Source organism: Cyprinodon variegatus, unplaced genomic scaffold, assembly GCF_000732505.1.
Source record: "Cyprinodon variegatus isolate N-32 unplaced genomic scaffold, C_variegatus-1.0 Scaffold765, whole genome shotgun sequence".
In the NCBI taxonomy this organism is placed as follows: Eukaryota; Metazoa; Chordata; class Actinopteri; order Cyprinodontiformes; family Cyprinodontidae; genus Cyprinodon; species Cyprinodon variegatus.
Window position 1 is genome coordinate 482,287 of NW_015151218.1, and position 25,260 is coordinate 507,546.

At 39.4% G+C, this 25,260-nt stretch overlaps 1 protein-coding gene across 2 annotated transcripts; it reads right to left on the bottom strand.

Moving 5' to 3' along the window:
* Positions 1–405: 405 nt before the first annotated feature.
* Positions 406–24,572, bottom strand: LOC107098283 (calcium/calmodulin-dependent protein kinase kinase 1-like). 2 transcript variants are annotated; one of them, XM_015395866.1, is made up of 9 exons: positions 24,476–24,572; positions 19,418–19,617; positions 13,322–13,375; positions 12,980–13,053; positions 8,887–8,974; positions 7,601–7,729; positions 5,153–5,256; positions 4,133–4,180; positions 406–2,318 (listed from the first exon to the last, which is right to left on the bottom strand). In XM_015395866.1, the coding sequence occupies exons 1-9, from the start codon at positions 24,555–24,557 to the stop codon at positions 2,246–2,248; spliced, it is 852 nt and encodes a 283-aa protein (XP_015251352.1). In that variant the 5' UTR covers positions 24,558–24,572; the 3' UTR covers positions 406–2,245. The 2 variants fall into 2 exon arrangements, with proteins under 2 accessions (XP_015251352.1, XP_015251353.1); XM_015395867.1 differs by lacking the exon at positions 4,133–4,180.
* Between the last annotated feature and the right edge of the window lie 688 nt (positions 24,573–25,260).

The window sequence follows — 25,260 nt, forward strand, 5'->3', positions numbered from 1 at the left end:
AAGGCTCAAACGGAGCTGGGGATTCAAACAGGAGGTTTGGATCCACTTTCCTCCAAGGGATCGTTTGTGTTTCACACTGAGCAAGGGATTCATCTGCACCACAGTCCATTCAAGTACTGCAGGAAATCTGAGTGGCAGTCAGTTTCTCCGTTCTCCTACAAACAACCGCATTCTGGGTAAACCCTGTCCGCCCTCCACCGAATGAGACAAACACTAGAACACCCCACACCGACTGGAGTCTAAGAGTCAACCACTTTTCTGGAAACGTGAGTCTGCAAACCATTTCTCCTCTTCAAGTTCGAGAATCAATTTTCCCACTGAACCTGAACTAACCGCAGTGTCTTCCCCTCACCTTTCAGTTCCGGTTGAGCAGTGTTCAGAGCAACACTGGAATCTCCACCAAACTTCTCAATAAACCTGTTAAACTTTTTCCCTGGTCTCTCTGTTTTGGTTTCTCTGCATGTGAGTCTGAGCTCTTGATAAAATCATGACAATATTTTGGCACTTTGGACTTTTCCTGCTAGTTTGCTTATTGTTTTTGTTAACTGAACCGGATTCGGATCTTGAAAAAGATTCTCCCTGATTAACTAGTTTGAATATTGCTTCGTAATAATTTTGTGTAGTCAATAGCGAACCGGCTCTTTTTATGTTGAGCTAATATATAAGCTAATAATAGTAATCTCCTTTAAACTGACAAATGTCAACATTAGGGTTAAAAAATGCTTCAGTGTTTTAGAATATTTGAATAAAACACCGTCTCCAGCGGGGGTCACAAACTCCAGCCCTGCTAATTCCTGCTCCAACACACCTGAATCAAATAAATGGCTCATCTGCAACTGCAGACCGTAGCCAAACGGTCATTTAATCATTAGATGAAGCTGTGTTGGAGCAGCGATGTATCTAAAAGCTGCAGGTCAACAGTTCTTCAGGACTGGAGTTTGTGACTCTTCTTCTGCAGCAGAATTGCGGTCCTTCAGGTCTGGTGTCCTGAAAACTTAATGTTAGCAGAAGATAAAGCTCATATTTCCACCAATGTTATTTTACATTTTTAAGGTTTTTTTCATGACCTCTGCAGGTTATGGTGATGCCTGTACAAGTTCAGCAAAAAAGGAATGATAACTTTTTTTTTTCATTTGCATACAGACTTTTTTTTTATCAGCTGTTGGGATCTAAGAAGATTTTCTTCCCTTATTTTTAATGAACGCTCCGCAGGGATGCTGCCATAGAAAAAAATGCAGTACACATTAAAAACCAACAAAAAACACTTTCTCCACTAAAAAGTCCACAGTGGAAAATGAATCCTGATCAAAAATACAAATCAATTCCCATATATACATATATGTCTATATTTCCAATAACACAGCAGTTCTTGTAATAGTCTTATCCGTTTTGGAGACCGATTGCTCTGCCTCCAATCTGCGCAGTGCAAAAAAAAAAACGACAAAAAAAACAGTTCCCTCTGCTTTTGCATCAAACATCCATTATGATGCAATTTTAAATGGTGTTTTATACAAAAAAATGAGAAAGGGAAATGGGTGGTTTTGGGGGAGCAGAATCATGTACTAAACTGCTAACATCAGTGACTCCCTATCTTTCAACAGGGGGCAGTCGCATTTAAAACGCCTGCATGCATTGCAAAGCCAGCGTCCCATCTGTTTAGTTCCTTTCACAGAGCTCATCTGCTGAGGTCTTTGAATGCAGCACAAAGCCTTTTGATCCTTCTTCTTTAACTTTACTGATGACATCAGTGTGAAAAAAAAATGGCTGCAACGGTAACACAGGATCAGGCCAGAGATCTAGAAAAAACGCTGATCAGTAGTCAGAAGCCCTGTAGTTCGCTGAGGAGGGATTAACATGCTGAGGTCAGTGGGAAACCAGCATGATTGATTTATATGAGGATGTGGACAGTGTGACCATGAGAAGCTGTTATTCACCATGCATGGAAATAAATAGGAAATACCTCCTTTTCCTGCAACATTACTCTGAACAGGGACCCAGAAAGAGTTTGTCATTGGGTCACAGAAGAAGGAAGGACTTTCTGAGGCCAAGAGGACGCTGAATGTTAAGCAAGCTTCAGCTCATTCAAGCAACTTTTACATTTAAATATTTGTTTATGTGTAATACAAATTTCCTGCTGCCCTGATTTTAACGGAATGCTGGATGAAGGCATGAGTGCACAGTGGTTAAAGCAAAGAGCAGCATGAGGCAGCGAAGCTCCGTTTCCCTCTGGGACATGTTCAATTCCTCATGAGAAAGGTTCATCCTCGTGCAGATCTTCCAGCTCTCCTTCCCTGGGTCCGTCTCCTGCGCTGCTCTTTCTGAACAGAGAACGGGAGAGGAGAGAGATCAACGAGAGCCGATCCACTGATCTGGCAGCATTCGACGGCTGCACAGAGGGCACAGCTCTAAATGCTCCACGCTTCCACCCTCTGAAGATACAGCGAACTGCAGCGAGGGGCAGAAGCAGCTGAAGCTGAGTGATGCATGAAAGGAGCTCCTGTAGAACATGATAGCGGAGTGCCTGACATGACTGCTGGAAAGAAGCAACTACAGCATTTTTTATCTAATTTTTTCACCTCATGTCACATTACAACCAACGGCAGCAGTTTGTAGACACAGACCAAAAACAAAGTAGCTCCTAAAACTAGATACTAAGATACTGCCTCCCTTACTCTGATCTGTAAAAATAAAATCAGATAGATTAATTTCACCTCAAAAACAAATAAATAGCAAAAAAAATAATAATTAAAACCAGTGGAGCAAAAAAGTATTTAGTTAGCAACGGCTTAAGCAAGTTCTCCTATCTAGAAGGGTGAGGTCTGAAATGTTGATCATAGGTTCAAATATTAGAAACATTTTGAGAAAAAAAATCCAGGGAGTCATTGCTGGATTTAAAGAATTTATTTGAAAACTATGGTTTAAAATACTTATATGGTCACCAGGATGTTTGACCCTCCCAGACATTTAACTTCCTCTTTAAGAAGCTCTTCTGTCCTCCATTCATTATCTGCATTAATGAACTCTTTCTGTTCGTTATCTGAACAAAAGACACCTGTCCACAGCCTCAAACAGTCATACATCAAACTCCACCAAGACCAAAGAGCTGCTGAAGGACACCAGGAAGAAATTAGTAGATCTGGACCAGGCTTGGATGACTAATGCTGAGCTTGAATTCAGGGACTGCGAAAAAAACTTAGAGAAGACCAACAGGAAACCTTTAGCATCAAAGGCTGAGCTACAAAGTCATCATTGAACTTTTCTTATTGAATAAATACTTATTTTCAACCAGGATTTAGAGATTGATTCTTTAAAAGTCAAACTATGTGATTTCCTGAATTTATTTTTCCTTCTCGCTGTTTCTCATGATGGAAATTACAGACCTAATCTTTCTAAGAAGGGAGCTTGCAATCGTTGCCTAAATACTTTATTCATAGTATAATTCAGGGGTGTAAATTACACCAATAATGGTGATTCGATTCAGTATCAATTTCCTGACCCAACGATTCGATTATTTTCGATACTCAAGAAGACACCCCAATATGATTCCATTAGATTCATTGGTAAAACAGTTTTTTTTTACCTTACAGCCTAGACAGTGTTTCAAATTTGAAATAAATCAATGAAGGCTGTAATATCGTTCTGCATTTTATTTGAGAAACAACAGCAAATAACAGAAAAGGCAAAGTTGTACTCCACCTAGGCCTATGAAAATGTCATTCACTGAAAAATAATGACACTTATTTGTTTACGCGAGTGTGTTTGAGAGGGTAGGGGCTAAAGAAAGCAAGGTAGGAGGGCAAAATAGGTTTGGCGCCACTGCAGCATAGGAGTCAGAATTACATCCAGGAACAAATGGATAAAAATATAATTATTTAATCCGAATTCGATGGATGTGTCGATGCAATGGATTGTCGCCTGTTGGATCAATGCATCGATACAAAACGAATATTATCTACACCCCTGGTATAATTTGCCTTTAACTTGTTAAATATGTGCCTCAAATTCCGTTTTGTTGCAGTAATGTGACAAAATGTGAAATTGTTCAAATACATCTCCAGGCTGCATAAAGCAAATGCAGAGCAGTCTAAATGAGGGGCGTGATGCGTTGGTGGGTGTTACACAAAGGGGTTACCTGCGTGAAGGGTGCAGTTTAAGAGAAGGCCGGAAGGGCCACGAGTCCCTGCAGGAAGAGTGGGAGAAAAGACGGGAAAAGTCACAGAGGAGTAAGAGGAGGGACACCAACACACCTCCCAAACATGTTGGAGCTATCAGACACATTTAGAAGGCCTCCAGCTCGATGTCGCCCTAAACGGGAACGGTTAATCTCTGTTTGAAGCTCTGCATTAATGCACAGCATTGGCATCGCAGAGATGGATGAATGAGCTAAAAACAGGTTGTCAAGCAAAAACAGGGCATAGGAAATAAGAGAAAACCTGCTGTGCTGCTTGCATGGTTATATTGTCAAATTATCTTGTTGAAAAATTAGATCAGGACGCCAAGATGACAGGAAGATGTCAGTCTAGATTTAGTTAACATTATAAGGGATTCATTAAATGTTAAAACTTTGGTGGCCCTTTTTTCTGCCAGCAGGGGGCAGAAATGTGTTTTCTTTTTCCTCACTTGGTCTTTAAAAACAAACCATGTTGCAGCAGCCCTGGAGCAGAGGGAAAGCCTGAGCCCAGATCAAGGAGAAATCAACCACTATCGCAGCACAGACACCACAGTGTGTAGCTGATAAATAAGCTGGACACCTCCACTAAGACTGCTGTCCCGAGGGGACAGCAGAGGACGCTCACACTGCATGATAGAGTGAGATAATCAGTAAGTCCACGGTCAGCATCATGCAGTGGATTTCAGTGGATCCGTCTGCCTATAAAAGCTGGAGGTAAACTCTCACTTAGAAACTCTTACAAAAGCTCTAAGCTCTACTGCATACAACATAAAACTGAATAATGGTTCTATGGCAACAAAAGGCAGCAGGTGCTGCAGGAACACAGAGAGCAAGGTAACCTGATAGAGCAGGAAAAGGACACAGGTGAGTAGATTTAAACAGATCTGAGGTAGTGTTGGATCATCTGTGAGGAAGGGATATGAAATGAGTAAATATGTAAGAGGGGTGATGATCTTTCCAGGTCGGACTGTGTGTTCTTACATCAACAGGCTGCCAGGTGCAGACATGGACCTCTCCTCTCGCCGGGTCGGGCACTCGAAGGGGTTACTGAAGGAGCGCTTCCTCAGCATGGCCTTCACCAAGATCTGAAGCCAACACCAGAAGGCTTCATTAATGCTCCGCTTTTATTTCAAGGCCACTGCTCCGTTTTTTTCATATGTAACAGCAACAAAAAAACAGCTACAGGAATTATTTAGTGTTTGAAGCATGAAGGTAAAAGTGAGATTATTAAAGGAAAAGACATGTTCAGAATTCAAGTACTTTAAATATGAAATTATTACATACTGTTCAATAAATGATCAGAGTTTTTCATTAAGAGTAATTTTCCTTTGAATGTGCTTTACTGGAGACATCCATGTTTGTCAGAGAACACTACTGCCACCTACAGGTTTGTGAAGTCACGGTGCGGTATCGGCTGTTGATCAAGTCCCAGTGCTGTATCTGTTTACATCCAACCACAATGCATGTGGGCATTGTCAGTTTAACTATAGCTCTGGTGAATTTCAATGGTGAAGTCCTCTGGAAATCTTCAATAATTGTTGTTGATTGCAGATGTGTCTAGTAGTTCCCATTGATTTAGCTTGTAAAGCGGGGAGAATGGCGCTAGGCTTACCGCACCGTGACGTCACTGCTGGAAGATGTCAGGAGGGAGGTGTTACTATATTTGGGCAAAAATGGCCGCTCCCAGACTCAGTGATCCAGACCAAAACCTGTTTTTATTTTTATACTGATTAACACAAAATTAATTAAATCACTGCCAACGTATTTGTTTTAGGTATTGATAATGATTCATTGATTATTCCTTGCTGATTGGACTTTTCCTTTACAACATTAAAGCTACAGTGTGTGATAATTACGGGATATACAGTCAGAAATGTAATATATTATACATAACTATGTTATTTATCATCATCTACGAGCTCAGCCTCTTAACCTTAATATTTGCGTTGCCTTAGAATTCGTTATTTATAATTACATAGGAGCAGGTCTCGCAGCCATGGAGGCAGACATCTTTGCGCTACGGCAGCGCAGAGGCAACAAACTAGTGATTGCGAGATCGCCAAAATGTCACAACGAAAATAACGGGTATATTTATTATCTTAAGTCTACATGAAATCTATACCCTACACAGACTAATGAAATACTATCTGTAAAATTATCTATGTAAACAAACCTCATCACTTGAGAAGGTAGGTGATGCGGACGTCGTGGAAGACATTTTGTCCCGTAACGCTCACCGTACTGTTGGGGGGGAGAAGCGGCGGAGGGGAGATGTTCATGTTGCTGCAGTCTGCAGTCTGACCGCTAGATGTCGCTAAAAGTTACACACTGTAGCTTTAAATGTATTTGAAAAAAATGAACACGTTGGCTGGAGATTGCTGATAAAGTAGGACGTTTAATAATAATGATTGAACTTTATTGGTCTCCGCTGGAGAAATTTACCTCTGCACTTAACCCATCCCCTCAGGGAGCAGTGGGCTGACACTGTGCAGCACCCAGGGGGCAGTGTGGGGTTAATGGTTTTGCTCAGGAATCCAGGGTGGAGGCTGCGGTCGGACCAGGTACTTGCAACCTTCTCAGAGCATAAGCGCACTGCTCTAACCACTAATCCAACACTCCATCCCAGATAAGGATGAGTGGATCCATTTAAAATTTTAGCATTTAAGCTGCGCTCTACATAGATGAATAAAATAAACACTAAAGGGTAAATAAATCTGTGACATAGGATGTATAATATAATATGCATGTCCAGAACTTTTTAAAAATTTATTTCAGGTTTCATTTTATTTTTAATTCTAAACCTATTAAGAGATTAGCCCCAAGCCCATTAATCACTCAATGTAAAACCTGATTCTTAAAATGCAGAGCAAACAGAATCTTTCTGCTTTGACACAGTTTACCTGCTTTTCAGTGACTTAATGTTTTATTTATTAGCTCATAAGTTTGTCTTACATTTAGAACTGTGCCATAGAGCCATATTTTAGAAGATTTGAAACACACGGGTTGTCTGAAATACAGCCTGCTAAGAGTTGAAGTTCTGTCAGTCTTGAATAGAAACATCGTCAAAACATATGAATTGAGAGAAACCTCATTAAAAAGGATTTCTCACAGATACAGTTGGATACAGTATATAAAGATCAGAGTTTTGATCAGGTCAGGATCTGGATTCCTCTATGAGGAAACCTTGTCTTTTTCTCCATGAACCCAAAAACAGGTTTAGGTGATACACAGATTTCTTCATTGTGCATAGAGAGATTTTATTCTGACTTTTACTAACTGAAACTATTAAATTACCATCAGTTTGTTTAATCTAAACTGGAATTGCACCGCTCCTTTTTCAGTAACCTTGCCCAGACTCGGCCCGACCATTTTAAGCTGCTTGTGTTGCTAAGTGGGTCCAACAGATTTAGCCTGCACTGTGTTTCTCACCACAGCAGAGAGGCTGGGGACGAACTTCACAGAGTTCTGGATGTCCTCCTCCGTCACCTCCACCATAGAGCAGTGCTCCTCCTCCAAAGGCAAGGGGTCCGTGCCTCCCTGGGTCACCCACTGATCAATCTGAATATGTAAAGACATCACCAATTGTAATTGTCATTGTATATTAGTTCTCAATGGGAACCTTTGCTCTCAGGTTTTTATGACGTTCCACGCAAAAAAATACCTAAAAGATGAGAAACTTGAAGCTTTTATCTATATTCTCTACTGAGCGGATAGGGATTGTTATTGATGAACATCATAAAAAGATGGAATGCAAAGGTTTAGGAACTGCTAATCAGGAAATGTTCATATCTGACATTTTCAGACAGCTATTTGCATTTTTTAACTTAGATCACCAATTATTTATATTCAACTGCAAAAGTTTTAATATGCCTGAAACCTTTTTAAATTTTGCCGCAATATAATTATGACTATTTTATCATTGGGGTTTTATGTGACAGGTCATGAAGAAGCTCTGCAGCAATAGAAATGATCACTAGCATGAGTAACACAAGTTATCGGACTAGAAATAAGTCATGTAAAGATTTCAGTCGGTATTGTCCGATTGGTCTAACAGCAGTAAAAGTTAAGTCTGATCATTTCCGACTCGGGAGGCTCTAGGTTCAAAAACAGGACACAATTTGAACATTTCATGTGTAAAATTACAACAATCTCTCATTTTCTCTCAATTCTACATTGATGCTCTTCTTTTTAAAGCTCTGTCAGAATAAATCGAAATAAAAGCTTACACGTTAACAAAAATAAATCCCTTTCTTCATGAAATCATTGTATGTCATCTGAGGGACTAGCCGAGCTCAGGCTGTCTGCTCTGTAGCTCATCTCTGAGGACGACTCTGTTCTGACTGGTCAATTTCCAGTGGCTCTTTATCCTCCAGCCTATGATTTTCTGACATGTTTGTGTGTGTCTAGTGGTCTGAGCATGAGGACACACATGATGTCTAACAGGCTCATTATCTGTTTTTCCATTAATGCAAACAGTGCCTCTGGTGAGAAAATGACTTGCTGTGACAGGATTGGATTGTGTCATGGAAAGGTCTAGGGGGAGGGGGTATCTGCTCCGTCCCTGACTGGTCCTGAACCTTCCCTGACCCCTGGGTTCAGCCTATCCTCCCGTAGGGACGGACCGATTCTCTCCCTGGAGCATCACATCGAGTTAACGAGTTTAACCAGTTAGATGGCAGACAATAAGCTACGGTCATATTAACACATCACAGTACTTTGATCTCAGGGATGGTGATCCTGCTGTCTGGGTTCTTATCCAACATCCGCAAGATTAAAGTCCGTAGCTCCTCACTGATCGTTGGTCTGCAAAGAAACAAAAGGAAGGAAGTCACCATTTCAGGAAGGTTTTTATTTATCCACACAAACCATGAGATAACTCACAAATTAATGCAGTATCTTTGTAAAATGGCTCCAGGTATCTTCCGGATCTTATGATTCAATTACTAACGGTGCATTATCTTGGTGTAATTAAGGCTCGAGCTTAATTAAAAGAGACTGAAGGCTGCAGTTAGTCAACCAATCCTTACCAACCTCGTTAGCACCTGCTGTAAACTGGAAGCCATCGACACTGAATCCACTTCTCTAGTCTAAGATGAGTCAATTTTATTTGTATAGTACAATTCAGTACATGGTCAATTCAGAGTGCTTTATATGGATTAGATAATAAAAGAGAAGCGAAATAAAAGAATAAAACCAAAGACATTTGTAAAACAAAACAATTGGGCCACAAAAAGGAAGAATAGGTAGAAAGGTAGAATCAGGTAGAAAGGAAAATAAAACAGTTGGATCAAAACCTAAAACTAGTACTAACTCAGTTAGCAGTTTAACTTCTAACTTTTCTGATCCTTTTAAATAGGACACAAGTTATGCACCATATTTATTTGGCCCTGAGCTGAACTTTTTCATATTAATCCCATTTTGCACCATTGTTTATTATTTATTTGTCTGTTCTCGGTCTGCTGTTTTTGTGAATTGGAACAGGGCTGAGACTGATGACTTTTCACGAGTACACAAGCACATGAGAACACACAAGTACACATATTGAGAAATGCCCCTCCGTCAGCACCAGAACCACGCTCAGTGTGAGCGGCAATCTACTGAGGCTGATTGGGGTTAATGGAGAGACAAGCAGACATAAGGATATTAACATAAATGGAATAAGATTGCTGCTGCTCGGGCACCGGCAGAGGACTATGATGCTGAGAATCGACATTTGTAACCTAGAAAAAGGACTAGAAGACTCTTCCCCCGGGACCTAGACACTGGTGGGAGAATAAGCCATAGGATGAGTGGGACTAAGAATGAAGGAGGAAATAGAGCGGGGGTAGGTGGCAGCTCACTCATGGGTGGGAGAGAAGCTAGCCCAGGAGATAAATGAAGAGGATTATGAAAGAATACTGGCTTTGGTGGAGGTGGGGCCCCAGGGCTGATTAGCTGAAGCTGAACGAGGACATTGCAGGTGGTTCTCAATGTGTAAAACATCGAAAAATGACAGAAAACTAACCGCTAATTTTGCTAATAGTACATCCACATGAACACACATACACACTAACAATTTCTCCTGTCTACCCTTGTGATAAAAAAGGAGTAAGAAAAAAAGGTTTAGATTATGCTCCATTTTCTTTCTGCTAAGAATGAAACATATTAGTGGACAATTTCAGAAGGATGCAAAATACCAGATTATGACCTCTTTAAACACCTAATCTGCACAGTGACGGCAAGTGTTCTTTATTTAACCAATATCTAATTTACAAAAAATTTCTTTTTGGCTTACAGGGTCTCAGAGTTTGTTCAGCCTTCCTAAAGAAGTGCCACATCGTCAGAAGTGGTGTAATACCTGCAGAGGCTCCAGAGCAAGGGTTCCCAAGTTTTTTAAGGCTGAGGGCCACTTCAAGGCCACCGAGAGATAGGAAGGGCTACCAATACTGAACCATGAACTGCAAGGGTCAGCATTCACATAAACTTCATAAACAAAATATTTTTATTGTTTCTTTTAATTACCAATTTTATTTTAGACAATATAAATTATCTGCAAATGATTAAAAAAAGTGGAGAAACAGAATAAAATAACATTTTTAAATTGAGTTACTTTTTTAGAAGACTCTAAGGGCACCCCATGTGGACCTTGAGGGCACCTTGGTGCCCACTGGCACCACTTTGTAACCACAGCTCTAAGAGAACACCTAAGGTTATATTGCAGCAAGGGAAAGCATCTTTAGTCCAGGTTAGAAAAATAGAACCACAAAATAAGTCGCTGCCTCAGGGGGCAGTGGCTGACTGAAAGACCAGGCACCCCAAAGCCAGTTACAGAGACTAGGTGAAGTACCATCAGAAAGTCAACTAGAATGCAGCTCTGCAAGCAATTCCTACATCAACCATCACAGTGAGCCACCCTGAATTTCTAACCGAAGGGCACACAATCCTGATCCTGAAGGATCTCTCAAATGGTACAGTCCCATCCAACTAAAGGCCAATAACCTGCCTCTCCACAACATTGAAAATGAGCACAGCTCAAAAAGGAATCTGTGAAAATACCAGAGATGCGAAACATCAGCTCCTGGTAGACAGAACAGTCGCTCGAGACTGCAGAACCCGAAACACTAACCTGAGCACTACCTGGATTGTTATAAGAAAGCCTACGACTCAATGCCACACACGTGGATCATTGAATGCTTGGAGCTTTACAACATCAACAGGAGCCTTCATTTCAAACTCAATGAGGTTGTGGAAAACCATCCTAAAGGTCAATGAAAAGACACTTGCACATGCAAGGTACATCAAGGACAAGTTGTGTGCCATGTGCCATGATCATAGTTTTGGACATTGAGAACCAGTATCCATGTTTCATCTCGACATGATGACCGGAGAAGAGAATACAGTTTTAGCTGTAAGACCTCTGCAACCCCCCCGTTTCAGCCAACTGCCTCCAAAGGAACTCCCACAGACATGTGAGTTGCCACCCCCCTCTGTGTTGAAGATAGTAAAACCACAGCACAGAAGATTTCATGCTCTCTTTCCCATGAAGCTGCCTGAGGGTCCACATCCGAAGAGGACACCGCCATGGAGACCCAGGCCCAAAAAGGCCCAGATCTCCAGAATGATAAGTCATGATGGATGAAAACTCAAGCCTTCCAAATGGACATGGACAAAAGGTTTGCAGGTCTGGCACAATTAAGGACATAACAAACAATATGTCTTTTGATGATATTGATAATTTAATGTGTTTATTGATGGGTAAGGACAAAGCTAACAGGATGGACCGCATGCTATGCTACAGTAACAGGTTTTGAGCTGTTGTTGAAGCTTGGACAAGCTTTATTTCACTAAGGGTTTCAACACTGATATAACATTAGTGTTCATGTGTTCCTCAGATGCTCATTACATTTCCATTACCAAGTATGACCAAGAGTCATTTAGCGGAATCCTCATGTCTATTTGCTGATAGCTATTTCAAAGAGGGTAAAGAATCATTTAACTAAAGGAACACTGGTTCAATGCCCATCCAGCCTGGATCCAAGATGAGGTGCTGGAGGTTCTGACATAGCAGGATTGGTCCCTGCATGGGATGTCCCACTGAAATATAACCAAAGTGGTGGATATCAGGAAATCCTACCAATGGCTAGACACGGCCAGACTGAAGGACAGCACAGAGGCACTCATCATGGCTTCACAGGAGCTGCCAAAATACAAGTAATTTCCTTATATAGCAGTAACCTGACAAAAGCAATCATCTCATAATATGACTTTAAATGTACAAACAGACCCATCGCTGCTCAGAACAAGGTCCCACTAACTGTTATTTATTATTTTAAAAAGGAAATGATCTGGTTACAGTCTGTGTGCGAGGATGGGAGTACCAAATATTACAGCTTCCTGCAGAACCACCAAGGATGACTCTTTATTATGACCAAAATAACACTTTGTTCTGACACAGCCTCCTGCTTCCACTCACCCACCTGCCGCATTAATATTTAAGCAGTCTCTTTTCTCTCTGTAGCTTCACGTGTTCCCTGATTCAACCAGCCAGGAAGACCCTCTGTTTTACTCAACCTTTTATTCCAAAGGAGGATCAGGAAGTCCCAGCAGGCTATACAATAGGTTTCCAACCTGCTGCTCTACATAAACCTTTTGATGCCAAATGGGTGACATTTAAATTTTATTGTAATGGCCGACTTTTAGAATTTGACTTCCCCCTCCTTTAGGGGGATGAGTGCTTTTAGGGCTAAAAATCCACTGAAGGGTAAAAATAACATTTCAACTTCTCTAATAAAGCACAAAAAGGTGGAGCAATAAAGAAAACAGACTCACATTTCTGGGAAATCCACAGGCTTGGTCTTTATCTTATTGTGCAAAGCCAAGATGTACTCGTCGAAAAAGGGGCACTGCAAGCAGAGCAGAAAAAAGGAGGAGTGAACTCCACAATGAGGGGTTGCGTTAATCACAGCTCTAGCAGATACAATCTGCATCCCTACGGACGGATCAGCCTCTGGTGTTGGATTCAACGAGCTGCATCAAACAGACAAGGTGGCAGGCATTGTTCCCGCAGAGGTGTCGTTAACAAACCAGGCCTTGCTGAGAGGAAGAAGACCTCACCCAGCCTTCACTGTTCTAACGCTGATTAATGGAGACTCAGGAAGAATGCAGACTTGCCTTTCCAAACACCAAGCAGTACAGGGTGATTCCCATGGCCCACATGTCCAGCGCCTGTCAAACAGGGAAAATACTGCAGTTAACTGCAAATGGAAGACAATCCCTCTCAGGACAGAAAGCACACATTCCTAATATTAGCTGGTTTATTTTCTTTTCTAGAAACTCTGAGGATGAATTTGTGTAATAGGTGGCAGAGGCACTGCTGCTCTCAGCCAGGGTTTATTTCTCTTTGTCAGTTCAGGTAACAGATGGAGTGCTATGAAAAAGTAGATCCCTTCTAGGCACACATGGAGAAAAATAGACAAACAACTATAAAGATTTTTTTTTACATTTTTATTTTTTAAATCAGAGGTGGATGTCTTGTTTAACTATAGACCATTATCCCAAGAATAAAGTAAAAGCACCTGAGCTTAAAGTAAAAAACTGATGATGTGCTTCAGGATTTTCTCCTGGAGATTAGGAAACATTGTTCCATCATTTGATGTGTTTCCATCTACCTAAAATCCCATTTTTAAGCCAACTTTTAAAAGTAAAAAAAGGAACTTGAATTTGGTGTTTCCATTTGGCTTGAAGTGATTTTAACCAAGCACATAGTCCTCCATATGATGGAGGATCAGTAATGGAGGAATGTTTTAAAGAAGCTGTTTGGATCAAGCAAGTTGCTCTTATGTTAGCAAGTCAGTTGGTAACGGTGATGTTGCTCCCAGCCATGTTTACAAACATAATGGGAACATCTGGCTAGACACCAACAGCAGCTGGTCAGTCATGTGAGTCAAAAGTAGCTGAGCCAGAGGTGATTAGAAATAAAGCACTTAGATCCTCCTGTTTTGTGCATCAACCTTTTTCCGCAAAAGGCAAAAACCACCTGCAGCAAGCAAAAAACACTCGAATTACAGTTTATACACATTAGAAAAAGCTGATGGAAATGTCTCTTTTTACAGGCTGTCACCCTTCAGACTGGCTTTTTTTCCCCCCATCTACTGTAGGTTTTCTAGGTGCAGCCAGAGGGGTTCTAGTTTGGGGATTTAATCTCTGCTCTGCGAGATTGATTTCCTTCTGCTTCACTCCCTCCTCCTAAGACCTACAGAAGATGAGGAGCCCTTCATCAGCTTCTCTGAGTCTGAGGCCATGTTCTCCTCCGGAAAAACCTTCAGGTTGGAGAATAGTTCATTCCTACAGTGGAGGAGTTCCAAGTATCTTGCGTTCCTGTTCACAAGTGAGGGGAGAATGGAGCTGGAGATTGATAGAGGGATCTGTGCGACTGCCACTATCGCTGCACTGGTCTGTTGTGGTGAAGAGACAGCTGAGAAAAAAAGATTAAATAAAAGAAAAAGCCCTGGATTAACCCATTGGTCTATGTTCCCACACTCAGGATCATGAAATCTGGATCATAACTGCAAGAAGGAGTTCCTGGATACAAGCAGCTGAAAGAAATAAGAGTCTAGGAAACGTAACCTAACTTTAAAAACAAAAAGATTACATTTTTGTTAAGGGCATAAATAAAAACCTGACCATCTTAAAAAGAGAAATCTTTTATGAAAGTTGATATTTAAAGCACAGCATCCAACCTAACGAAACAAAAACAGATACAAATATAGATTCCTTGTCCTTTAGGTGTCATTCGACTGTAGAAATGAAATGAAAATGAAAAACTACTAAACTGCATTTGTTATTGTATTCATATCTAAAACCTTTAGTTTTATGTTTTTATCATTTGAGCGAAAGTTATCAACACTTATTTCTAAAGGTCCAAAGATCCAGAGCCAAAGGTGGGGAGGATATCTTCTGTTCAGCCTTTCATGAAGCATAGAAATGTTTTTTTCAAACTGTTCAAACATTCATTGATTCAGATCCTTTTCCACATCAGTAAATATCAGTTAATTTTAGTTCTAGATTATACTAGATATATTTACAGGCTACTTTATGTTGTCACACAAATTCGTTTTTTTTTTCCCTTTATATTAATTCATAGTAATTATAAAGGTCTGACAGTACTCAAGTATGGGTATGTGTAATAAACCAAATTAGAGAATGTGGTTTCTAAAGACTTATGAGACACGACTTCCTGTTTGACACACAGACAGATTAGTTTGGAGAACTTATTTTTATCACACTGAATAAAATCCTCATTTGAAAACTGATTTTTATGATTACTAAGGAGTTACCCAGGTCTTTGATATTAAAATCTATAACAAAAAAAGCAGAAGTAATGAAGAACAGAGTAAATAGTTTTTCCACATGAAGATTAATGGATCCTTTCATTATCTGCTGCAATCAATATCAAAGTTCCATTCATCAAGCACTTTTAACAGCGTTGCATAACCGCCTTTAGTCACTTACAAGTACTGGATATTAGAAAATGCTTCTATTTTTTTACGTCCTTTGGAAAGAAGAAAAATAATCGACGAGGAAGAGGAGCTCAGTTCCTGAAAGCTTGACAAAACAGCAAACTGAAGCACTTAAGTGGCTCTTTTACCCTGGTGGCTTTTAGCCTGCAATCAAATGTTCTATTCTTGCTTCTCTTTAATGGACATGCAGAGCTCTTCTCTTAGCGACACAGGAGGGAGAAAAACAGGGAGTTAAAACTGCTGCAGTGGATACAGTTGCATACATTATTCCCATGAACAGATGTAAATAATATAGGAATTAATGTGGATATTTGAACTGCATACAAGCTTAATACTGCAACACAAAAAGTATCAATGACACCTTTTTGATACTTTTTCTGTTGACCAACGGAGAGAGACTTATAATACTAATAATATAATTTATGAAACTAGTATCTGACTTAACAATATGTTAGAAAGTTAAAAGAGTCGAACATTTAGTCACAAAATCAGCTGATATTTATAATTCAATTCATTTCAGTGTATTTCTATAGCGCCAATTCACAACACCAGATCATACAGTCAAATTGATTCAGAGTTTTATATCTAAGAAAAACCAGTGGATTGCATCGACTAAGTGACTCAAAGGCAATCCCTCACACTAAGCATGCTTGTAGCGACAGTGGAGAGGAAAAACTCTTTTTAACAGGAAGAACATCCAGCAGGACCAGGCTTGGTGTGAGTGGCCATTTAGGCCGCCTGGGGTTCAAAGAGACAGAAGCAGACATACAGAAAGAAGCAGAGATACAAAAAGCAAACTTTAAAAGGGGGCCCCTTCAGGAAACACACAGCCAGGCAGATGAGCTCCGAGCAAACCCCCATGCCAGAGGATGAAGAGAGCACATCGCGCCAGTCACAGTCAGAGAAACAGGACTACACCGGAAAAACAGGCCGATCTCCAACATCTACAAAACAAAGGTGTTGATGGCAGCAGCACAGCTGATATCTCTCCAGGATGGTGTCACAGCGAAACAGGAACAGAGGAGGCGAAGCTACTATGAGACATCTGTGGGTCGGTACGCCTTGTTATTGGAGCTCTCACAGAAGGTATCTGATAATACTGTAGCACGTTGTGTTTCACTGATCCCAGGAAAAGTGAGAGAACAGTAATGTAATGTCAGTAATGTTTAACCTCCTGACCACAGGGAGATTTCAGCTCCTTCTCAACTGTGTTGTAAGTAAAACCCATATTAGGGAATGAAACAGCTTAAGCTGCAAAGACTTGTCTCTTTTTTATGCTTAGAAATTGTTTAAAGTCCACATTAGTTGCTCTGAATCATCAAAGATAAAGTTTCATTTTGAACTCTGCAATAAGACACTCTTCCAAAACACTCATCTACTTCCAGTTTTATAGCAGTTCTTTACTATCCAGGGTTTCCTCTACACCAGGGGTCTGCAACCTGCGGCATCCAGGGCCGAATGTGGCACTTTAGACCCTCTACAATGGCTCTTAATAGTGGCCAAAAAAGATATAAAGATATAAATAATCTACTATAATGATAAATACCAGTCTTAAAACCATTTTTTTCATAAAGAATTTACGGCTAGATTGTAAGAAGGTTTGCATGTCTTAAACAGGTGCAAACGTGTTTATCCATGCAGGACAGATTTTCAATGAAGGTGCAAAGTTTGCAATTCAGCCTGAGCAAACTATATTAATATGCAGATTGTATTCTAATAACCAAACTGGGCAGATTCAGAGTGGAAGATATGCAAATGTCAACATTTACCAGATGCAAAGAGATTTTTTTAAATCAGAAACAACTGTGATACTTTAGCATTTTTTGCATCTTTTTTTTGCATTTCTGAAAGTTTGTTAAAGGCTGATTCGCAAAACTATCTGCAGACAAAAAAAAAGCCATTGATAGAATCTTAGAATTAGAGAGATAATCTCTGCGCGGGTGAGTATAAATAGTAGAATAATATTAATAACGAAAAAAGAAATTAATGCAGCAGTATGGCAGAATAACCTTTATACAATTAAACCAAGACAAAAAAAAATTACTGAACTTGATCTCTTTGCGGCAGGGGTAGTTTTCTCCTTTGATATGATAAAACATTGCCGTGCATGAAGCATGTTTCATTTACATTTACGTGCTACGTTTGTAGCACTTTGTGATAGGCTACAAGGTGCTCTATAAATTTTATTTAGTATTATTATTTTCTTTTAAACAAAATCTGTTTGCAAGTCTTAAAGGAAAAATTTGGTCAGCAAGGAGTAATTAATGGATTATTATTTATACCTAAAACTAATAAATTTGCAGTGATTTAATAAATTTAGCATTAATCAGTAAAAATCTAAAAATAATTTTCGTCTTGATCACTGAGTCCAGGAGCGGCCATTTTTGCCCAAACATAGTTAACACCTCACTCCTGACATCTTCCAGCAGTGACGTCATGGTGCGGTAAGCCTAGCGCCCTTTCTCCCCGCTTTACAAGAAAAATCAATGGGAACTACTAGACACATCTGCAATCAACAATGATTGAAGATTTTAAGAGGACTTTACCATTGAAATTCACCAGAGCTATAGTGAAACTTTGCATTGCCAACTTGACGAGGGAGGATTTGCCATTGAACTTCTGGCCAGAGAAAAAACACATATTTACCCAACATTTGGAAGAAGAATGTTTCCAAGTTGACTTGGATAATAGCCCGTTGTGACAAAAACCAGATACAGCACTGGGACTTGATCAACAGCCGATACCGCACCGTGACGTCACTAACCAGTAGGTGGCAGTAGTGTTCTTTGACAAACATGGATGCCTCCAGTAAAGCACATTCAAATGAAAATTACTCTTAATTAAAAACACTTATGATTTATTGAACAGTTTGTAATAATTTCATATTTAAAGTACCTTTCAAAAGTTTGAATTCTGAATATGGCCGGACTTTTCCTTTAACACTTAGGCAGCGATCTTTGTGGATCACCTGCAAAATGCTGACAAATGACAGAGATAGCAAAAAAAAATAAAAAAAATTACATGCAATTTAGCACCTCTTATTAGGAATCTTTTCCATAAAGATCAGGCCCTTTATGGAAACGCAGTAGTCGTACTTATATTCTAACTACAGCGTTGTCTCACAGGCAGCTGAAGAGCAAAGAGAGCATAGAGGGGAGCTGTTATGTTTTCCCACAGCTAAGGTATAACACATTCACACAGCTCCCAATGATTCCACCCTGGATTACAAAGCAGGATATAGATGTAATGTAAATAGAGTTTTTAATCAAGTCTTAGTTTTTCTCTAATGTTGAGCTCAACTAATGGCCTGATCACCACACAGCTTAAATCACTTATTCACCTCGTAGTGCAAGGTCCGCTAAATACTTTCATTTTTATGTGATTTCACATATATGCAGTATCAATACAGGTGATGTATAAAAATCCAAACATTATTCCATTAAGGTAAACGTATCATGAATTCCAAACACATTTGAATGTGTTTTGTTTCAGATATGCATGACCTCTAAATGTAGCTGCATTAAAGATCACAGGACTGCCAAGTTTTCACCAAACCTTAGACTGAGATTTTTAAACAGTTTGGACAGGTAATCCTTGTCAGGGTTAGATTGAAAGGCATAAGGAGAGGTGCAGCTATAAATTGTGGGTTTTCAGAGTCAGAACTATTAGGAAAGTCCATCAAGGTGAGGTGGATTGTTTAAAATAATTAATTCTGACCTCCACCAGGCAGCAGGAGGGGAAAACTCACTTTTCCGCTGAAGCTCTTGCACTTCTCTGACAGAGTCTCTGGCGCCATGAAGGCAGGGGTCCCTGCAGTGCTGGACAGCAAAGCATCATTGCCCTCAAACTGGTTGCTCACTCCAAAGTCGGCTATCTTGACGTGACCGTCGTCTCCTAGCAACAGGTTAGACGGCTTGATGTCCCGGTGGATGATCTTCTGGTAGTGCACTGTCGAAAAGGGGGGATAAGTTGGTGGAACCACTACAGAAACATCTAGGGATGTGCATCAGTAGTATCAATAACATGCAACTACTGTGTACATCACCTTAAAAAACCCAAAGGAAATAAGAAAAACAATGTTTGAAAAAAAATATACCATTAAGCTAACCAAGAATTTAGACGGACAGTTATACGGGTGAATTTTCTTCCACCATTGTTGCAAGCAAAGAACTTGTTTTGAAAGAAAAAAAAATCTGATCCAGATATGACATTTTAAAAAACAAATCATTTAAAAAATGGGGTTTGAAGTAACTTTTCTGTTTTCCTTAGAATTTATAATTGAAATAATTTGGGCGGGCTTTCCTCGGCAGCGAGGAGCAAAGATGAATTTCGATGAAGACGAAGAATGAGCCTTTTTTTTAAGGCTTGAAGTGAATACGATCTGTAAGAAACGATCTGAAAAGACAAACTGAGAAAATACGAAATCTGTAAAAAAAATTATAAAATTCTAAAAAGTTAAATTCTGTGAAAACTGAGAAAGTTACTCTCAGAACCCTTTTTGGACCGACAAAATTTCTCAAAATTTTATTTCTTTATTGCATTTTTTTTCTGGTTAATTTTAATCTACAAAACATGTTCCTTGCTTGTAAAAATAATGGAACCAAATTCAACCCATATGATGATATATTAGTTTTTTATATACTTTTACTATTCAATGTTTTAGTTTAACAGAAATGAAACCATGGATAAGTTTCCATTACAAACCATTCAGATTATGTTAGAGGTTTTGGATTTACATTCTGGTGGTATTTCTACTCAAATCTTTATTTCGGGGACAATCTAAGGTCTGGATCAAAACTCCATCAACCTAAATTCATCTGACCCACTAAGACAAATAGGTCAGACCTCAAAGTTAATTTGAACATACTGGTAAGTATACTGATTCAGAGTTACAAGAAAGATATACAGTTCTCTATTTTTAATTACCCCTGATGAATTTGAAACTAACCAAATACAGGTGCTGGTCATAAAATTAGAATATCATGAAAAAGTAGATTGATTTCAGTAATTCCATTTAAAAAGTGAAACTTGTATATTATATTCATACATTACATACAAACTCATATATTTCAGATGTTTATTTTGTTTAATTTTGATGATTACAAATGACAACAAATGAAAATCTCAAATTCATCATATCAGAAAATTAGAATATTACTGAAGACCAATAAAAACAAAGGATTTATAGAAATGTTGGCCAACTGAAAAGTATGAACATGAAAAGTATGAGCATGTACAGCACTCAGTATTTAGTTGGGCCTCCTTTGGCCTGTATTACTGCAGCAATGCGGCGTGGCATGGAGTCGATCAGTCTGTGGCACTGCTCAGGTGTTATGATAGCCCAGGTTGCTCTAATAGTGGCTTTTAGCTCTTCTGAATTGTTGGGTCTGGTGTATTGCATCTTCTTCTTCACAATACCCCATAGATTTTCTATGGGGTTAAGGTCAGGAGAGTTTGCTGGCCAATTAAGAACAGGGATACCATGGTCCTTCAACCAGGTACTGGTAGCTTTGGCACTGTGTGCAGGTGCCAAGTCCTGTTGGAAAATGAAATCTGCATCTCCAAAAAGTTGGTCAGCTGCAGGAAGCATGAAGTGCTCTAAAACTTCCTGGTATGTGGCTGCGTTGACCCTGGACCTCAGAAAACACAATGGACCAACACCAGCAGATGACATGGCACCCCAAACCATCACTGACTGTGGAAACTTTACACTGGACTTCAAGCAACGTGGATGAAGTGCCTCTCTTCTTTTCCTCCAGACTCTGGGACCTTGATTTCCAAAGGAAATGCAAAATTTACTTTCATCAGAGAACATGACTTTGGACCACTCACCAGCAGTCCAGTCCTGTTTCTCTTTAGCCCAGGCAAGACGCTTCTGACGCTGTCTGTGGTTCAAGAGTGGCTTGACACAAGGAATGCGACAGCAGAAACCCATGTCTTTCATACGTCTGTGTGTGGTGGTTCTTGAAGCACTCACTCCAGCTGCAGTCCACTCTTTGTGAATCTCCCCCACATTTTTGAATGGGTTTTGTTTCACAATCCTCTCCAGGGTGCGGTTATCTCTCTTGCTTGTACACTTTTTTCGACCACATCTTTTCCTTCCCTTCGCCTCTCTATTAATGTGCTTGGACACTGAGCTCTGTGAACAGCCAGCCTCTTTAGCGATGACCTTTTGTGTCTTGCCCTCCTTGTGCAAGGTGTCGATGGTCGTCTTTTGGACAACTGTCAAGTCAGCAGTCTTCCCCATGATTGTGTAGCCTATAGAACTAGACTGAAAGACCATTTAAAGGCTTTTGCAGGTGGTTTGAGTTAATTAGCTGATTAGAGTGTGGCACCAGGGGCCATCAATTTTGAACCTTTTCACAATATTCTAATTTTCTGATATGATGAATTTGAGATTTTCATTTGTTGTCATTTGTAATCATCAAAATTAAACAAAATAAACAGTTTGTATGTAATGTATGAATATAATATACAAGTTTCACTTTTTAAATGGAATTACTGAAATCAATCTACTTTTTCATGATATTCTAATTTTATGACCAGCACCTGTATTTAGCTCATCATCACAAGACAGCAGCTGATCACCTCAACAGCTCTCAGCTATTTTTAAGTCTGCTTTCTTCTGTTAAATATGTAAATAATGCATTTATGGAGATGAAGACATCCCATTTATTCACCAAAACCTCTTAGTAAAACACAGAAGGATCTTAAGATAAACAGCCAATCAGAGGCAGAAGCAGCACTAATGTCCCAGAAGAGAGCAGAGCCAGCTTTGATTGCTGCTTCATAACAGAGAAGGAAAGCTTGTGAACGGAAGGTCATGTGTGAGTGAGTGTTAAGTACATCCTTAACAACCTTATGTATCTACACTCTGAACACGTCCCTGATGGGACAAGTGGTCTTAAATTGCCTGAGGAGGTCTTCCTAAAGCATGGGCTCCTTGACTTCTTGAAAATTAGCTGCACTACTGATAGTGGTCATATTAAAATGACCTCAGCGCCACCAAGAGCACCAGTTAAGACTCATGTTTTGGATATATTTCGGTAACAAGACATTATTAACAGGGCTGCACATTGGAGCAGTGGGTAGCACTGCTGCCTCATAGAAAGAAGGTTCCAGGTTCGATTCCTGGCCCAGTCTCTTTCTGCATTGAGTTAGCATGTTCTCCCCACTATACATGGTCATTAAAGTTTTTTTGCTAATAATCTGGTATTTGTTTTCCATCACCTGAATCTTTGCCAGTAGAGGATAACCTTTCACAACAATTCCAGCTGATATTGTGCAGATTAATGACGGCTCTCTCAATGTTAGTACAAAAGGATTTAAGTTGAGATTTTGACTGGGTCATTCATAAACAAGAATGTGCTCTTATCTAAATCTGAAATTAACATTTATTACTGAACTAACTTCTGATTATTGAAATAATTTAGAAAAAACATTCTGCAATACATCAGAGGGGAAAACTTTAAATGTTCTCTTAAAAAACAAAAACTTTTTGCACCAACGATGCACCAACAATGCACCAACATACTATCCTATTGTGAAAAACTAAGAAAGCCAAAATATACTAAAAAGGATTAAAGTAAGGAAACAAGCACAATTCAATTTTTATAATACAACATTGGGAAGCTTAATACAGAAGTATGACTCATTAATATGTGCATTTAGAACAAAGCTGTAAGATACATATATACAAATATATATCGATATTCTTTGTCGTACAGTATCACAGTTAATGGGATTAACTCAAATTTATCTCACTATTTTATATTTTAACAGGTAAAGAAATAAGAGAAATGTACATTATTTATTTTAAAATGATCATCAGTGTTGCGTGAAAGTCAGTGTTTCTGCTGTGCAGGTGGTGGCAGCGGTTAGTGGGTATGACCCATATATGGAGGCCTTAGTCCTCAACACGGCCGACTGTTCAAATCCGACCTGCATTCCTTTGCCGCATGCCTCTCCCCCTCTCTCATACCCCCTTTCCTGTCAGCCTACTGTCGAAAAAACTCAACAAAAAAAACTCCAAAAAAAAGAAAGTCATTGTTTTAAACAAGACCACAGAAAGTAAATTGAATTATTTTATGGCATTATAGCCTTTGTTGCAGTCAGGTTCTTCCTTTTTGGAAGAATAATTCCAGTGATGTCTTAGAATTTCTGAGATAAGATATTTTACATCTTATCTCATAAACTGAAGGTTGATATGAGAAAGATCAACCTTCAGTTTAACAAGGCTTTGGCTTAAAAAGCTAAACAGGAATTTTTTTATGGTTTAAACTTTTTGAAAACTGTTTTTCTTTTAACATAAAAAAAAAAATTACAATAATTCTCCCAAATTTATTTTAAAAAAACTGAGTGACCCCCATCATCTTTAGTGATTATGATTCTTCGTCCTGGTAAGTACTCTACACAGGTGAGCAGAAATGAACACACACAAAAAAGAAACAGACAGTAATGTGCTTTTGGACGAACAAGCTCAATAACAGCAAATAAGAAAAATTGATCTACTACAGCTAAATGGGCAGCTGGAGAAAAGCTGTTCGACCGAACCATGACTTAGCAATAATTGGATGGACGCTGCTACACGGCGGGACATGGAGGCAGACGTCAAGAACATTTTGTTCCTTTATCGAAAACACAAATATATAAAGTCGGGTGAAGGAAATGTGTATAAATTAAAATTAAGTATGTTAGACACAGCAACTCTAGCACAACACTGTGTATGAAAAGAAGACATTTGAACTTACTCACAGATTTCCCCAAAAATATAAAAAAATATAAATTTTCTGTGTCTGACACTTACAGTACTCAATGCCCAGGATGATGTCTCTGAAGTACAGGCGAGCTTGCTTCTCTGAGAAAGGAGTGTCTGTGGGAACCTCCATCACTGGCCTACAGAAGCACACAGTGGGACAAAAAGACAAGATTAAACTTTATTCATTTTCATTCATTCAGAAAGAGAAACTGCTTAATATTAAAAAGGAAGAAGAGATTCCCTACAACCTTAACGTCAAAATAAAGTCAAAAATAAAAACGTTATATTTTTCTTACATTTTTAGCAGTTTTAGAGAACATGAAGCCAGTAAAGACTAAAATAATTCTACTGTAGCACAGTGGCTGCTATCCTGTAAAAAACAAATATAAGGGGGGGAAGTGGTTTTAGAGCAGATCATGATTCATCCAGTCGTCATGGTGTACATTTCTGGCTGCGTTTGGGAAATCACTGATCTGCTGCCCGGTAACTCTAGCTCAAGATAAGCGTCAAGGGAGACTACTGCATCCTAGGGATAAAATCTCCAGACCAAATATGAGCTTGCTTTGGATGACCCCAAACTTTTTGTGCTGTCCTGTTTGTGCTGTCCTCTGAAGGGAGTAGTATACAGCATTGTAGAAAATCTTTAATTTCTTGGCCATTTCTCACATAGAATAGCCTTCATTTCTAAGAACAAGAATAAACTGTAGAGTTTCAGAATAATATTCTCTTTTTCTGGCCATTTTGAGCATTTAATTGACCCCACAAATGTGATGCTCCAGAAAGTCAATCTGCTCAAAGGTAGGTCAGTTTTGTAGCTTCTGTAACGAGCTAAA